Genomic DNA, 17,988 nt, shown 5'->3' on the forward strand with positions numbered 1-17,988 from the left:
TGGTGGACATTGAAGTCACTGCCAGTATTTAGTATTAAAATTCTGTGATTATTGAGCCTGGAGAGATGACCCAGCAGTTATGAGCACTGGCTGCTTTTCCAAGGGATCTAGGTTCAATTTCCAGCACCCACACAGTACCTCACTGTAACTCCAGTCCCAGGGAATCAAACACACTTTTCTGGCTTCCAAGAGTACTGCATGTATATGGTATATAGACATACATGCAGGCAATACATCCATACATATAAAAAATAATTTGTATGTGTTGGAGAGTGGGTAGCCAAGGTGTGCCACTGTGGGTGTGGAAGTCAGAGGACAACTTGCAGGAATTGTTTTTTTCTTTGTGCTGTGTAGATCCCAGGAATCAAACTCAGAGTTGGGATGCATATGTTCCCAGAATTAGAGGATGTGTGTGTGCAGAGACACTCAGCTTTCTAAAGAATTTGTATTAGACTGCTCTCAAATGAGCCCTGAGTGAGTCTTTTTTTTTAAAAAAAAAAAGAATGGCATTCTTTTATCATCATGAAGGAAAGACAAACATGGCAATGGTATACTTCCAGTTTTACAATCTCACAACTATCCATGCTATTTAGGAAGGAAACATATCAGTTAATAACCTCTTACAAGACAAATTATTGAATAAAACAATTAGAGCAACAAATTTTTTTGTAAATTATTTTTCCATGAAAATAATAAAATCCAATTTTTAAGGTCTGACAAATCAAGCTATTAAAATTAAGGATATAATTTTAACAGAAATCAAAACAGATGAAAACTGTTATATTTACATCTTTACATTACACAGAAATGATTTTTTCCTAACTGTCCCAAACTAAAAGCAAAAGAAAATCTGCATGCTTGTCTTCCCAGTAAACAGAAACAGATAATTACCAAGGACTTGTGATAGTTTTAATCTCTCACCATATGAAATCAGAAAACCCCAATAAACACATGGTTCCTTCAAAGAACCCTTCTCTAGGTAGCACATTGAGTACTCCAACCATCTTCATTTCCCCATCTCAGTTCTGAGAAATGTATTTCTACTTTTTTTTTCTTTTTTCATTGCTAGGGCTGGAACACAAGGCCTAGAGACTGCTAGTGCTCTTATCATTTAGCTACTCTTCCAGCCCCAGGAAATGTATTTCTCTTCCTATTACCCTAACAGTTAAAAACTTCTTTGTCACAAGCTGTCAGTCTAGTCTTCTAATCTTTCCCTACCTCATCTCTGCTTCACCTCTGGTCTCTGGTTCAATTTTCTTTGCTTAGGATGCACACACACAACTTTGTTCTAGCCTCAATAAGCTAGGAATTACCTTTATTTCCTATCTAAATCTATATCCCTCAAACCTTAAACTACATGTGGCATTGTTAAAGGGAGGACAAGGTGTTGGAAGTCTACAAGCCTCTCTGCTTCTGGAAATAAAAGCTTAAAGTTAAACTAAAACTTTTTTCCCTTTTTTTTGTTTTTGTTAAGAAAATTTTTTTTTGTTAAGAATTTTTTTTTGTTAAGAAAATTTTTTCATTCATTTTCACACCAATCAAAGACCCCCTCTTCCCTCCTCCCACCCCCCTAACCTCCCCATCCTAACCCACTCCCCACTCCCACCCACAAGAAGGCAAGGCCTCCTATGAGGCACATTCAGCAGAGGCAAGTCCAAGCCCTTCCCCCTGCTTCAAGGCTGCAAGAGTTATCTCATTATAGGTAGTGGGCTCCAAAAAGTCTGCTCAAGCACCAGAGATGGATTCTGATCCTACAGCCAGGGGGCCTCCCAAGCAGATCAAGCTACACAGCTGTCTCGCCATGCAGAGGGCCTAGTCCAGTCCCATGTAGGCTCCACAGCCATTGATCCAACTTTCATGAGTTCCCTCTAGTTTGGTTTGGTCATCCCTGCATGATTCTCCATCATGATTCTGATGCACTTGCTCATAGAATCCCTTTTCTCTCTCTTTGTCTGGACTGGAGCTCTGTCTACTGATTGGCTGTGGATCTCTGCATCTGCTTCCATCAGTCACTGGAGAAAAGTTCCATGATGACAGTTAGTGTACTCACTCGTCTGATCTCTGGGGCAAGCCAGTTCAGTTCAGGCACCCTCTCCACTATTGCTAGTAGCCCAGGCTGGGGTCATCCTTGGGGATTCCTGGCAACTTCCCTAGCACTGGGTTTCTCTATAGTCCAATGATGTCTCTTTCTGTCATGGTATCTCTTTCCTTGCATTCTCCCTCCCTCCCTGTTCCAGTTCAACCATTTCATTCCCTTATGCTCTCATCCCCTATCCCCCACCCTCCATTACCCACCCCTCATGCCCAGTTTCCCTTTCCCAGGGTGGTCCATGCATCCCTCTTTGGGTCTTCCTGTTAGTTAGCTTCTCTAGAGTTGTGGATTGTTGCCTGATTACCCTTTGAAAGAAACTTTTTTTGTGTGTGTGTTTTGTTTTTTCAAGACAGGGTTTCTCTGTGTAGCTTTGGTGCCTGTCCTGGATCTCACTCTGTAGACCAGGCTGGCCTCAAACTCAGAGATCCACCTGGCTCTGCCTCCTGAATGCTGGGATTAAACGTGCACCACCACCGCCCAAAAGCCCACTTTCATAGATGCTTTGGGGCCACCAACTTCTTTAAAGAGCCAGAAGAGATACAGAGATTGAAGATGAATTATATCATCACCACCCTGGAAACATTTATTTTCAGGCTGAGGAGGGGAGGCAAATAAAAGTGCCTAGATTTGGTATTAATTCACTGGTTGGGGTTGAGAAAGTTTGTTACTTGAAAATAATGTTTACCCTGTCACCCCAGCCACTTACTTTATAGTCAACAGTGTTTCTGGATGATGAAGATGGGTAGTGGAGGTGGTGGTGGAGGTGGTGGAGGTGGTGGTGGTGGAGGTGGAGGTGGTGGTGGAGGTGGTGGAGGTGGTGGTAGTGGAGGTGGAGGTGGTAGTGGAGGTGGAGGTGGTGCAGGTGGTGGTGGTGGTAGAGGTGGTGGTTAGGAAAAGCAGGGGGAAAGTCTCTTAAGGAGGAAAGAATCATACTCTGGCAGAAAGTCTTGCTCCTTTACTAGTTCTGGAGATCCTTGTTTACCAGACAACAGAAAATGGTAGCTGATAACAGTCAATGGTCTGGTATTTGTTCATCCAATGGCAACAACTCAAGTGTGGAAATCCTGTAGCAGCAACAACATGGAACCATGTAAGTTGCACAGACCAAAAGGCCCATTAATGCTCTCAATGTCATCAGTCTTCAGCGGTTGTCCACAGGCAATATGTCTATACTGACAAATGTAGAGAAGGGAAGAGCAGGTTTCCAGGGATAGCTGGAAATCTAGGTGGTAGACCAAAGGCCCTGGAAAACAAATAGTGTCCAAACAATGCAGATAAAGAGGGTGAAATGTACAGCATCATTTGCTTGGTTTAGAATAGGTGAACTAGGCATCATGTGATACAAATGCAAAAAAGCACATAAAGACCATATGGAAACAAGGCAACAGAATCATGAAGTTTCAGTCTTGTAGCTGAAAAAGTTTAAAAACAGAAGTTTAAAAGAAGGAGGGTACAGAAATGTCAACACAATTAAAGGCATACCCGTTTCTGTTGTCTAGTCACTGGTCCAGCAGTGAGTTGTAGAGGACCTGTATGGGAGTAATCGCATGGGCAATGGTTAGCCAGATTGGAACCCAAAGGGCCTAGGGATCTCCACAGGGTCTCTTATCTTGTGACATTTGGCTCTAGCGGCCCCTGCATGTAAGGAATAGTATTGCAGTGGATTTGACCAGAGGTCCTCTTTGATAATCTGTGTAATCCTGTCACACTCTGGATGGTTGTGGTCTGAAAGCTAGGTGAAGAAACTACAAATGGCATCCTGGTTCCCATTAATGAAGGGCTGAGGTTCATGGCCAGGGCACCATATGATTGGAGTGGAGAGTGATACCACTTGGCCAGTGAGTCTGACCTCGTAGTCCTTGACGATCGGAGTGTTTCTGAAGAAGGGGTTTCTTCAAAAGAACTTGAACCGGCAGCTTGCCCTAGAAAGACTCCTTCACCTCCAGGTTGGTTTTGTATCTTAACATTTCCACATCTCAGCCCCGTAATCATTTCGAACAGCTGCGGGTAGTTCCGAAGGGCGGTGATCCAGAAGCCTGGGATGCTCTGGATGCCGTAGTTCCTGCGCTCCAGATAGTACTGATGGATCTGCCCATGCTCCAGCTGCTGGAGGGCGCAGTCGGCCTGGGTATTCACGGTGTCCAGATCCAGCTGGACAGCCTCCAGGGACCTCATCTGCAGAGCCACATTCAGGAGGCTCAGCCCTGACTCCTCTGCCCCACTGTTTGCCTCCACATCCATGTCTGCTGGCTTCTCAGCCCCTTCCTCCCTGCGCTCTTGTCGGTCTTCTAGACCTTGGCCTTGGCTTTAGCCATGCCATCGGGGGCAGGCCTCGCTGCGCTGCAGCTTTCTGAGGCCTTTGCCCCGCCTGGACCTGGCAAGCCTCATGTGAAGCCTTCGTCAGGGGTGGCCTCCAGGCCTTCCCGGGGTGGTGAGGCCACCTCCTGCCCCACTCCGTCGATGCCCACTGCAATGCTGTGGCCAGGATTCCCGCAGGCTCGGTTCTGGGGAGTCTTCTCTGCAGCAGGCTCCCAGAAGGCTCCATGTGCCTCTGCAGGCCGGGGTGCCATGCTGTGCTCACCTGCCCCGGTGGCCTGCATTGCCCCTCCGAGGCCCTGCCAGGCACCACAGTCAGGGGGTGTGAGACTGAATGTGTGGAGGGCAGGGCTCGGCTCCGTCCCACCGAGGGAGCTCATGTCGGACCAGCCAGACTTGGACGGAACCATCGTCTTCCTCACAGGCGCGGCCACCGACCTTTGGAGTGGCGGTTGGACACTGGGCAGTGGGGCTGTGGTGCCCTGCGCTGGGCTGCTCTCAGGTACACGTTCGAGTCTCGTGAGATCCACGCAAACCCGACCCTCGCCTGTCCCACAGTTTTCACAGAAGCTTGCAACGACACCGCAGGATAATGTAAATATGTTTTTATCCAATGGATTGACAACAGCATAGGTATTCTGTAGTTGAGTTTTTGTCTGTCTGTAGCCCAGGCCAGTCTAATCCTGCCAGGCTCAGACTGCAGGGTGCTGGAATTAGCGCCACTCTTGGCCACTTCTCTTAAGCACTGACCACCCTCACCCCCAGTTTTTTCAACTAAGTATTCTCTTTTTCATATTGACTGAGGGAGAGGATTGAAGTCAGGCCCTCATGCATGCTAGGCAAGTGATCTGTCTATTCAGCTATGTCCCTAACCCTTCATATTTTTTAAGAATCTTTTATGCATGTTAGATGCTTAGTCAATTTCAGATGTGTGCATTGTAAATCTCCCGCTTTGTTTGTTGTTTGGTCTTATGTGAGGTGTGTGTGTGTACGTGTGAGAAATAGTGTCACACTTTTGTGTATGTGTGTATTTTCAAGACAGGGTTTCACCCTGGCTACCCTGGAATTCATTCACTCTGTAGGCCAGGCTGGCCTGGAACTCAGAAGTCTGCCTGCTTTTGCTAGCCTCAAACTCACAGAAATCTGCCTGTCTCTGCCTCCCAAGTGCTGGGATTAAAGGCATACACCACCACCACCACCACCACCACCACCACCACCACCACCACCACCACCACCACCAAGCTAGTGTCTCATTCTTTAGCCTAGACTAGTCTTTAACTCACAACAATCCTCCTTCTCCAGGTTCCTAAATGCTAAAATTAACAGTTGTATGTAGATGAACAGTCTTATTAAATAAGAAACACAGAGCCAATTGCAGAGTTAAAAGCCCAAGAGGTCAGAACAGTAGCTGAAAGCTGAGACTTAAAACTGCCTTTCTTACCCTTAGCTGCCGCTGTTGTCCTTCTCCTCAGAAAAGAGAGGCCTACTTCCTGTGTGTCTGTCCTTTTATTGACTTTCTGTTCTGCCTTCTCATTGGTTGTAAACCCAACCACATGACCTCTTCATCACTGCCTGTCTATACAGACCTCCAGGTCTTCTGTGGTTGGTATTGAGATTAAAGCCATGCTGGCTATATCCTTGAACACACAGAGATCTGCCTAACTCTGCCACCCAAGTGCTGGGATTAAAGGCGAGCTCCACCACTGCCCAGCTTCTACTATGGCTTGCTATTAGCTCTGACCCCGAGACAACTTTATTTATTAACATAAAAATAAAATCACATTTCAGTACAAATAAAATATTACCATAGTTGTGTGCTACAACACCCAATTTTTTCACTATTTTTCATTTCTCTTTAGAGGTTTTTTTGTTTTTGTCTTGTTTTGTTTTGTTGTTATTGCCCTGTTTTTTTTGGGGGGGAGGGGTTGTTTGTTTGTTTGTTTTAATGCCGAATGCCGTTTATTGAAGGAGGGAGGAGGTCTTAAATACAGGCTTACAGCACAATGGGAGAACCCTGGAAGGCAGAAGTTTGCTACAGATGTTTTACAATCTTGCATCTAAGCTGTTAATGCCCATTATGCAGGATACATAGACAAGGAACTTCCCTTAAGCATTCAGGAGGGTGGAACCTGGGAGGGAATTAGCGTAGGGAGGATATCAAGGTCAAGGTCAGCAAGCAAGGCAACAGTTATCTAAAACGGGGGCCAGGGCCCTACAGGTCCCCCTTTTACTAATAAATGAGCTTCTGACTTAGGTTGCATGGGACGTCAGCAGGTCACCTTACCTGTCATGGAGACGCCTGCCCAGGCCACACAGGCGCTCTGTCTTAGGTTGGTGAGCGCCCCCCAGGAATTACCCGTCTCTGAATACTCATTATCATACAGGCTCAATAGTGTATGAGCTGCAGAGTTAACTGCTGCCAAAGATCTCAAAGTGGCACTGGGCTTGCAATCTGCATGTTCAACACAGAAAAGACCAACAGAAGTCCTAACCCACCCATAGCCAGTAGGCTAAAGGCAACTGAGCCATTGCCTTCCTTAATGAGCCTACTGCAAACTGAAGTCCTTGTAAGATGATATCCCAAAAGCAAATGGAACTTGAGTTTATAAATTTATAGTTTTTGAAGCCAGTCGAAATGTATATAACTATTGAATTAAATTTATCATGCCCAATAGAATGAAAGATTAATTAACTGTGGTAGCTACTTTTGCTGCCAGGGTCTCCACTGTGCTAGCTGTAGTAAGCAATTATGAAATGGTAATCCCATAAATAGTAGCAGAGGTAGCCACCTCTGCTATAACAGTAACAATGGCAGCAGCAATGTCAAATTCTCTTCTGGAGTGTGTGGGCATCCACTGACATGGATACAACTCCAGGAACACGAATCGCCAAGGTCCATTTTTCTTGAATCCAGCACAACTTAATCAGGTAGCTCTGCAAAAGAACAACTAAGAACCATTAAAAAACAAACAAACAAACAAAACAAAACAAAACAAAAAACAGGCAGCTCACAAGGAGCATAACTAATGGTCTTATAATGGCTACATTTAGGCTGATAAATTTTAAGGTATCTTCAAAGGGGGCTAAATGAATTTCAGGAGGCCAATAAATGTTGCACAGAGCCACTCCTGAAAAGTATGTATTATACCAGCTTTAAGAGGATTTTGAAAGTGAAAAGGCTTAGTTGGCATGCAACTGTTAACAAATGGAGGTCAGTGACCTTCAGGGTTATCCTTAATCTCCAAGGTGTTTGGGTGACACGTTCTCAAACATACTTGAAAAAGCAGTTACCATACATTACCTTCTGGAGAATCCAACCGCATGGCTACAGTTCCTAGGCTTACGTTAATGCTTGCCAAATTTGGCCATATTGGGCTCTCAATACCCATTGGCATCAGACATGGATAGTTTTTCACGCAGGCCCAATAGGTCTCTGCCATGTTGGGCTTCAGCAGCAGCCACAGGGTGCACTCAGCGCTCAGGAATCCAAAGAGGAACCTCATTGTCCTGAGGAAAGACATAAACTGAACCCCGGGCCCACACCAATACCAGATCGGGTCTCCTCCAAGTGCCAGTGGAAAGATCCTTCCATTGCTCCAGAGGGTGATTTGCAACAGGAACCCTCCAGTGCTTATCTGCAGCGGATACTCCAGCAGAATCCACCGATAAAAATTTAAAATATATAAAACAAGGGAAAGAATAGAATGTGGAGAGGAATGATGAGTCCCTAGTTCCCCCTTTTTACTTTAGCAAAATATGTTTGTTTGGGTTTTTTTTTTAATAGTTTAAAATTTTCTTTTCTTTTTTTATTTTTATTTTTATTTTTTATTTTTTAAATTAATTAATTAAGCTGATAATAGAAAAATTATCAGCTTGATACAGTATAAAATCTTATCCTAATAGTGAAATGTTTCATTGAGGTTTGCTCAGTAATTGAGTAAAACCAAAACTTATTATAAGCCATAGTCATCCTACGGTCCCCCATGCTATATATATAGCCTCCATGGTTCTGTGGGTTGTAGTCTGATTGTTCTTTACTTTATATCTAGAATCCACTTATGAGTGAGTACATACCATATTTGTCCTTCTGGGTTTGGGTTACCTCACTCAGGATGATTTTTTCTAGTTCCATCCATTTGCCTGCAAATTTCATGCTGTCATTGTTTTTCTCTGCTGAGTAGTACTCCATTGTGTATATGTACTACATTTTCTTAATCCATTCTTCAGTTGATGGGTATCTAGGTTGTTTCCAGGTTCTTACTATTACAAATAGTGCTGCTATAAACATAGATGAGCATGTATCTTTGTGGTATGAATCAGTATTCCTTGGGTATATGCCCAAGAGTGGTATAGCTGGGTCTTGAGGTAGTTCGATTCCTAATTTTCTGAGAAACCGCCACACTGATTTCCACAGTGATTGTACAAGCTTGCATTCCCACCAACAGTGGAGGAATGTTCCCTTTGCTCCACATCCTCTCCAACATTGACTGTCATTAGTATTTTTGATCATAGCCATTCTGACAGCACTAAGGTGGTATCTCAGAGTCGTTTTGATTTGCATTTCTCTGATGATTAAGAATGTTGAGCATTTCTTTAAATGTCTTTCAGCCATTTGTGATTCTTGTTTTGTGAATTCTCTGTTTAGCTCTTTAGCTCATTTTTTAACTGGATTGTTCAGTATTTTGATGTCTAGTTTCTTGAGTTCTTTATATACTGTAGAGATCAATTTTCTGTCAGATGTGGGGTTGGCGAAGATCTTTTCCCATTCTGTAGGCTGTCTTTTTGTCTTATTGACTGTGTCTTTTGCCCTGCAAAACCTTCTCAGTTTCAAGAGGTCCCATTTATTAATTGTTGTGCTCAGTGTCTGTGTTATATTTAGGAAGTGGTCTCCAGTGCCAATGCGTTCAAGAGTACTTCCTACTTTCTCTTCTATTAAGTTTAATGTAACTGGATTTATGTTGAGGTCTTTGATCCACTTGGACTTGAGTTTTGTGCAAGGTTACAGATATGGATCTATTTGTAATCTTTTACATATTGACATCCAGTTATGCCAGCACCATTTGTTGAAGATACTTTCTTTTTTCCATTGTATAGTTTTGGCTTCTTTGCCAAAAATCAAGTGTTCATATGTGCATAGATTAATGTCAGGGTCTTCAATTTGATTCCATTGGTCCGTATGTCAGTTTTTATACCAGTACCAAGCTGTTTTTGTTACTATAGCTCTATAGTAGAGCTTGAGGTCAGGGATGGTGATGCCTCCAGAGGTTGCTTTATCATACAGGAATCTTTTAGCTATCCTGGGTCTTTTGTTTTTCCATATGAAGTTGAGTATTTTTCTTTCCAAGTCTGTGAAGAACTGTGTTGGGATTTTGATGGGATTGCATTGAATCTCAAGATTGCTTTTGGTAAGATTGTCATTTTTACTATGTTAATCCTACCTATCCATGAGCATGGGAGATCCTTCCATTTTCTGAGATCTTCTTCAATTTCTTTCTTTCGAGATTTAAAGTTCTTATCAAAAAGGTCCTTCACTTGTTTAGTTAGTGTTATCCCAAGGTATGTTATATTATTTGTGGCTATTGTAAAGGGTGATGTTTCTCTGACTTCTTTCTCAGCCCTTTTATCACTTATGTATAGGAGGGCTACTGATTTTTTTGAGCTTATCTTGTATTCTGCCACTTTACTGAAGGAGTTTATCAGCTGTAGGAGTTCCCTGGTAGAATTTTTGGGGTCACTTATGTATACTATCATATCATCTGCAAATAGTGAAAGTTTGACTTCTTCCTTTCCAATTTCTATCCCTTTGATCTCCTTTTGTTGTCTTATTGCTCTAGCTAGAACTTCTAGTACTATATTGAATAAATATGGGGAGAGTGGGCGGCCTTGTCTTGTTCCTGATTTTAGTGGTATTGCTTTGAGTTTCTCTCCATTTAATTTGATGTTGCCGCCTGGTGGTGGTGGCACACGCCTTTAATCCCAGCACTCGGGAGGCAGAGGCAGGTGGATCTCTGTGAGTTTGAGGCCGGCCTGGTCTACAGAGCGAGATCCAGGACAGGCACCAAAACTACATGGAGAAACTCTGTCTCGAAAAAGCAAAAATAAATAAATAATTTGATGTTGCCTGTTGGCTTGCTGTAAATTGCCTTTATTATGTGTAGGAATGCTCCTTGTATTCCTGATCTCTCTAAGACTTTTACCATGAAGAGGTGTTGGATTTTGTCAAAGGCTTTTTCAGCATCTAATGAGATGATCATGTGATTTTTTTCTTTCAGTTTGTTTATGTGGTGTATTACATTGACAGATTTTCGTATGTTGAACCATCCTTGCATCCCTGGGATGAAACCTACTTGGTTGTGATGGATAATTGTTTTGATGTATTCTTGGATTCTGTTTGCCAATATTTTGTTAAGTATTTTTGCATCAATGTTCATGAGGGAGATTGGTCTGTAATTTTCTCTCTTTGTTGCATCTTTGTGTGGTTTGGGTATCAGGGTAATTGTAGCCTCATAAAAAGAGTTTGGTAGTGTTCCTTCTGTTTCTATTGTGTGGAACAATTTGAAGAGTATTGGTATTAGTTCTTCTTTGAAAGTCTGGTAGAATTCTGCACTGAAACCATCTGGTCCTGGGCTTTTTTTGGTTGGAAAACTTTTGATGATTGTTTCTATTTCTTTAGGGGTTATTGGTCTATTTAAATGGTTTATCTGGTCTTGATTTAATTTTGGTATGTGGTATCTATCCAGAAAATTGTCCATTTCTTCCAGATTTTCCATTTTTGTGGAGTACAGGTTTTTGAAGTATGACCTGATGTACAGGTTTTTGAAGTATGACCTGATGATTCTCTGGATTTTCTTGTTATCTGTTGTTATATCTCCCTTTTCATTTCTGATTTTGCTAATTTGGGTGCTCTCTCTTTGCCTTTTGGTTAATTTGGCTAGGAGTTTGTCTGTCTTGTTGATTTTTTTCAAAGAACCAACTCTTTGATTTTTTTTGTATAGTTCTCTTGGTTTCTGTTTCGTTAATTTCAGCCCACAGTTTGATTATTTCCTGGCGTCTGTTTCTCCTGGGTGAGTTTGTTTCTTTTTGTTCTAGAGCTTTCAGGTGTGCTGTTAATTCATTGGTATGGGATTTCTCCATCTTCTTTATGTGTGCATTTAGAGCCATGAATTTTCCTCTTAGCACTGCTTTCATAGTGTCCCATAAGTTTGGGTATGTTGTACTTTCATTTTCATTGAATTCTAGGAAATCTTTAATTTCTTTCTTTATTTCTTCCTTGACCCATTGATGTTTCAGGTGGGCATTATTCAGTTTCCATGAGATTGTAGGCTTTCTATAATTTTTGTTGTTGTTGAAGTCTAACTCTAAGGCATGATGGTCTGATAAGATATAGGAGGTTATTCCAATGTTTTTTTTTTTTAATTTTTATTTTGCAATACAATTCAGTTCAACATATCAGCCACAGATTCCCTTGTTCTCCCCCCTCCCGCCCCCCTCAACTTCCCCCCAGCCCGCCCCCCATTCCAATCTCCTCCAGGGCAAAGCCTTCCCTACAGACTGAGATCAACCTGGTGGACTCAGTCCAGGTAGGTCCAGTCCCCTCCTCCCAGGCCGAGCCAAGGGACCCTGCATAGGCCCCAGGTTTCAAACAGCCAACTCATGCAATGAGCACAGGACCCGGTCCCACTGCCTGGATGCCTCCCAAACAGATCAGGCCAATCAACTGTCTCACCCACTCAGAGGGCCTGATCCAGTTGGTGACCCCTCAGCCATTGGTTCATATTTCATGTGTTTCCGTTTGTTTGGCTATTTGTCTCTGTGCTTTATCCGACCTTGGTCTCAACAATTCTCTCTCATATAAACCCTCCTCATTCTCGCTAATTGGACTCCTAGAGATCCACCTGGGGCCTAGTCATGGATCTCTGCATCCAGATCCCTCAGTAGTTGGATGAGGTTTCTAGCACGACAATTAGGGTGTTTGGCCATCCCATCACCAGAGTAGGTCAGTTCAGACTGTCTCTCGACCATTGCCAGCAGTCTGTTGTGGGGGTATCTTTGTGGATTTCTGTGGGCCTCTCTAGCACTTTGTTTCTTCCTATTCTCATGTGGTCTTCATTTACCATGGTCTCCTATTCCTTGTTCTCCCTCTCTGTTGTTGATCCAGCTGGGATCTCCCACTCACCCAAGCTCTCTTTCCCTCGACCCTCGCCCTTCACTACCCCCACTCATGTCCAGGCTGTTCATGTAGATCTCATTCCATTTCTCTGTCGTTGGGCGATCCCTGTGTCTTTCTTGGGGTCCTGTTTTCCAGGTAGCCTGCCTGGTGATGTGAGTAGCAGTCCAGTCATCCTTGTTCCACATCTAGTATCCTGTTATGAGTGAGTACATACCATGTTTGTCTTTCTGAGTCTGGGATACCTCACTCAGGATGATTTTTTCTAGATCCATCCATTTGTCTGCAAACCTCATGATGTCATTGTTTTTCTCTGCTGAGTAGTATTCCATTGTGTATATGTACCACATTTTGTTTATCCATTCTTCAGTTGAAGGGCATCTAGGTTGTTTCCATGTTCTGGCTATTACAAACAACGCTGATATGAACATAGCTGAACAAGTGCTCTTGTGGTGTGGTTGAGCATTCCTTGGGTATATGCCCAAGAGTGGTATAGCTGGATCTTGGGGGAGATGGATTCCCAATTTTCTAAGAAATCGCCATATTGATTTCCAAAGTGGTTGTACAAGCTTGCATTCCCACCAGCAGTGGAGGAGAGTTCCCCTAGCTCCACATCCTCTCCAGCATAAGGTGTCTTCAGTGTTTTTGATCTTAGCCATTCTGACAGGCGTAAGGTGGTATCTCAGAGTTGTTTTGATTTGCATTTCCCTGATGATTAGGGATGTTGAGCAATTCCTTAAATGTCTTTCAGCCATTTGAGTTTCCTCTGTTGAGAATTCTCTGTTTAGTTCTATAGCCCATTTCTTAATTGGACTGTTGGGCATTTTGATGTCTAATTTCTTGAGTTCCTTATATATTCTGGATATCAGTCCTCTGTCAGATGTGGGATTGGTGAAGATCTTTTCCCATTCTGTAGGCTGTCGATTTGCCTTGTTGACCGTATCCTTTGCCCTACAAAAGCTTCTCAGTTTCAAGAGGTCCCATTGATTGATTGTTTCTCTCAGTGTCTGTGCTACTGGTGTTCTATTTAGAAAGTGGTCTCCTATGCCAATGTGTTCAAGACTACTTCCTACTTTCTCTTCTAGCAGGTTCAGAGTAGCTGGATTTATGTTGAGGTCCTTGATCCACTTCGACTTAAGTTTTGTGCCCGGTGATAGATATGGATCTATTTGCAGCCTTCTACATGTTGATATCCAGTTTTGCCAGCACCATTTGTTGAAGATGCTTTCTTTTTTCCATTGTGCACTTTTGGCTTCTTTGTCAAAAATTATTTGTTCATAGGTGTGCGGATTAATATCAGGGTCTTCAATTCGATTCCATTGGTCCACATGTCGGTTTTTATGCCAGTACCAAGCTGTTTTTATTACTGTAGCTCTATAGTACAGCTTGAAGTCAGGGATCGTGATGCCTCCAGAGGTTGTTTTATTGTACAGGATTCTTTTGGCTATCCTGGGTTTTTTGTTTTTCCATATGAAGTTGAGTATTATTCTTTCCAGGTCTGTGAAGAATTGTGTTGGTATTTTGATGGGGATTGCATTGAATCTGTAGGTTTCTTTTGGTAAGATTGCCATTTTTACTATGTTAGTTCTGCCTATCCATGAGCATGGGAGATCTTTCCATTTTCTGACATCTTCAATTTCTTTTTTCAAGGACTTAAAGTTCTTGTCATATAGGTCCTTCACTTGCTTGGTTAGTATTACCCCAAGGTATTTTATATCATTTGTGGCTATAGTAAAGGGTGATGTATCTCTGATTTCCTTCTCCGCTTTTTTGTCCATTGTATATAGGAGGGCTACTGATTTTTTGGAGTTGATCTTGTATCCTGCTATGTTGCTGAAGGTGTTTATAAGCTGTATCAGTTTCTTGGTGGAATCTTTGGGGTTGCTCAAGTATACTATCATGTCATCTGCAAATAGGGAAAGCTTGACTTCTTCCTTTCCAATTTGTATCCCCTTAATCTCCTTATGTTGTCTTATTGCTCTGGCTAGAACTTCAAGTACTATATTGAATAAGTATGGGGAGAGCGGACAGCCTTGCCTCGTTCCTGATTTTAGTGGAATTGCTTTGAGTTTCTCTCCATTTAATTTGATGTTGGCTGTTGGCTTGCTGTAAATTGCCTTTATTATGTTTAGGTATGTTCCCTGTATTCCTGATCGCTCCAAGACCTTTATCATGAAGGGGTGTTGGATTTTGTCAAATGCCTTTTCAGCATCTAGTGAGATGATCATGTGGTTTTTTTCTTTGAGTTTGTTTATATGGTGTATCACATTGACAGACTTTCGTATGTTGAACCATCCTTGCATCCCTGGAATGAATCCTACTTGATCATGGTGGATAATTGTTTTGATGTGGTCTTGGAGTCTGTTTGCCAGTATTTTATTGAGTATTTTTGCATCAATGTTCATGAGGGAGATCGGTCTGTAGTTCTCTTTCTTTGTTGTATCCTTGTTTGGTTTGGGAATCAGGGTAATTGTAGCCTCACAGAAGGAGTTTGGTAATGTTCCTTCTGTTTCTATTGTATGGAACAATTTAGAGAGTATTGGTATTAACTCTTCTTTGAAGATCTGGTAGAATTCTGCACTGAAACCATCTGGTCCTGGGCTTTTTTTGGTTGGGAGACTTTTAATGACTGTTTCTATTTCGTTAGGGGTTATTGGACTATTTAAATAGTTTATCTGGTCTTGATTTAATTTAGGTATGTGGTACCTATCCAGAAAATTATCCATTTCTTTTAGGTTTTCCAGTTTTGTGGAATAGAGGTTTTTGAAGTATGACCTGATGATTCTCTGGATTTCCTCAATGTCTGTTGTTATGTCCCCCTTTTCATTTCTGATTTTGTTGATTTGGATGCTCTCTCTCTGTCTTTTGGTTAGTTTGGATAAGGGCTTGTCTATCTTGTTGATTTTCTCAAAGAACCAACTCTTTGTTTCATTAATTTTTTGTATTGTTCTCTTTGTTTCCATTTTATTGATTTCAGCTCTCACTTTGATAATTTCCTGGCATCTATTTTTCCTGGGAGACTTTGCTTCTTCCTGTTCTAGAACTTTCAGGTGTGCTGTTAAGTCACTAGTGTGAGATTTCTCCAGCTTATTTATGTGGGCGTTTAGTGCTATGAATTTCCCTCTTAGTACTGCTTTCATAGTGTCCCATAGGTTTGGATATGTGGTGTCTTCATTTTCGTTGATCTCTAGGAAGTCTTTAATTTCTTTCTTTATTTCTTCCTTAACCCATTGGTGATTCAGGTGGGTATTGTTCAGTTTCCATGAGATTGTAGGTTTTCTGTAGTTTTTGTTGTTGTTGAAATCCAACTTTAGACCATGGTGGTCTGATAGAACACAGGAGGTTATTCTAATTGTTTTGTATCTGTTTAGATTTGCTTTGTGACCAAGTATGTGGTCGATTTTAGAGAAGGTTCCATGGGGTGCTGAGAAGAAGGTATATTCTTTTTTGTTAGGATGGAATGTTCTGTAGATGTCGATTAAGTCCATTTGAGTCATGACATCAGTTAAGTCCTTTATTTCTCTGTTAAGTTTCGATTTGGGGGATCTGTCCAGTGGTGAAAGTGGGGTGTTGAGGTCTCCCACTATTAATGTGTGGGGTTTTATATGTGATTTAAGCTTTAATAATGTTTCTTTTACATATGTGGGTGCCCTTGTGTTTGGGGCATAAATGTTCAGAATTGAGACTTCATCTTGGTGGATCTTTCCTGTGATGAGTATGTAATGCCCTTCTTGATCTCTTTTGATTGATTTTAGTTTGAAGTCTATTTTGCTGGATATCAGGATGGCTACACCCGCTTGTTTCTTAAGACCGTTTGATTGGAAAGTCTTTTCCCAGCCTTTTATTTTTAGGTAGTGTCTATCTTTGAATTTGAGATGTGTTTCTTGTATGCAGCAGAAAGATGGGTCCTGCTTTCGTATCCATTCTGTAAGCCTATGTCTTTTTATAGGTGAATTAAGTCCATTGATATTGAGAGATATTAATGTCCAGTGATTGTTCATTCCTGTTATTTTTTGGTGGTGATGTGTGTGTACTCTTCTTCGTTGGGGTCTACTGCTGTGGCTTTATCTATTGCCTGTGTTTCCGAGGTTGTATCTGACTTCCTTAGGTTGGAATTTTCCTTCTAGTGCTTTCTGTAGACCTGGGTTTGTGGATAAATATTGTTTAAATCTGGCTTTGTCATGGAATGTCTTGTTCACTCCATCTATGAGGATTGAAAGTTTTGCTGGGTATATTAGTCTAGGCTGACATCCATGGTCTCTTAATGTCTGCATTACATCTGTCCAGGACCTTCTGGCTTTCAAAGTCTCCATTGAGAAATCGGGTGTTATTCTGATAGGTTTGCCTTTATATGTCACTTGGCCTTTTTCCTTTGCTGCTCTTAATATTCTTTCTTTATTCTGTACGTTTAATTGTTTAATTATTATGTGGCGAGGGGACTTTTTTTGGGGGTCTAGTCTGTTTGGTGTTCTATAGGCTTCCTGTATCTTCATAGGCATTTCCTTCTTTAAGTTGGGAAAGTTTTCTTCTATGATCTTGTTGAATATATTTTCTGTGCCCTTGAGTTGGTATTCTTCTCCTTCTTCTACCCCTATTATTCATAGGTTTGGTCTTTTCATGGTGTCCCAAATTTCTTGGACATTTTGGTTCATGACTTTGTTGACTTTAGTGTTTTCTTTGACTGATGAATCTATTTCTTCTATTGTATCTTCAACGCTAGAGATCCTCTCTTCCATCTCTTGCATTCTGTTGATTATACTTGCATCTGAAGTTCCCAATCGTTTTCTCAGATTTTCTATTTCCAGCATTCCCTCTGTTTGTGTCTTCTTCATTTTTTCTATTTCCCTTTTCAGGTCTTGGACTGTTTCCTTCATTTGTTTCATTGAATTTTCTTGATTTTCTTTCAGTATTTTATTGTTCTCTTCCAGGACTTTTTTGATTTCTTCTAATTTGTTTGCCCTTTCCTCTAGTTGTTTACAGCGTTCTTCACATTTTTTTGTCTTTTCCTCTACACGAGCCTCTAGCTTCTTCATGATGACATTCATAAGGCTATTTTCTTCTGCTTCTTCCAATTTCTGATGTTCAGGTCTAGGTGTTGGAGGAGGGCTAGGGCCTGGTGATGGTGTATTACTATTCATTTTGTTGTATGTGTTTCTGCCTTGACGTCTGCCCATCTCCTTGTGGTTCGTTCCTGGCCTTATCCGCACACTTGGTTCAGACAGAGCTGACAGATTCAGGAAGTCTCTCTCTCTTGTCCAGATGGGAGCTCTCTTGTCCAAATTGGAAGTCCGGGGCAGGATGGGAGCTCTTGTTCAGAAGGGAAGTCCGGGGGAGGATGGGTGCTCTCCTCTCTCTCTCTCTCTCTCTCTCTCTCTCTCTCTCTCTCTCCTCCAGATGGGAAATCCAGGGCAAG

The 17,988-nt window shown here is 42.0% G+C and overlaps 2 protein-coding genes across 4 annotated transcripts in view; one reads left to right on the top strand and one right to left on the bottom strand.

Moving 5' to 3' along the window:
• The window catches only part of Acyp2 (acylphosphatase 2), a 211,871-nt gene that overhangs the window by 144,852 nt on the left and 49,031 nt on the right, over positions 1 to 17,988 (top strand). The gene's annotated exons all lie outside the window — the stretch shown is intronic.
• Tspyl6 (TSPY like 6) lies at positions 2,954 to 4,910 on the bottom strand. Its single transcript, XM_059275140.1, has one exon. It carries the CDS (start codon positions 4,331 to 4,333, stop codon positions 3,698 to 3,700), a length of 636 nt encoding a protein of 211 aa, XP_059131123.1. The 5' UTR covers positions 4,334 to 4,910; the 3' UTR covers positions 2,954 to 3,697.

Source organism: Peromyscus eremicus, chromosome 10 (genome assembly GCF_949786415.1).
Source record: "Peromyscus eremicus chromosome 10, PerEre_H2_v1, whole genome shotgun sequence".
Lineage (NCBI taxonomy): Eukaryota > Metazoa > Chordata > Mammalia > Rodentia > Cricetidae > Peromyscus > Peromyscus eremicus.

What these genes read in the sequence shown, in the direction of transcription:
- Tspyl6 (XM_059275140.1), bottom strand. Translation starts at nt 4,333, where the DNA reads ATGGATGTGGAGGCAAACAGTGGGGCAGAGGAGTCAGGGCTGAGCCTC.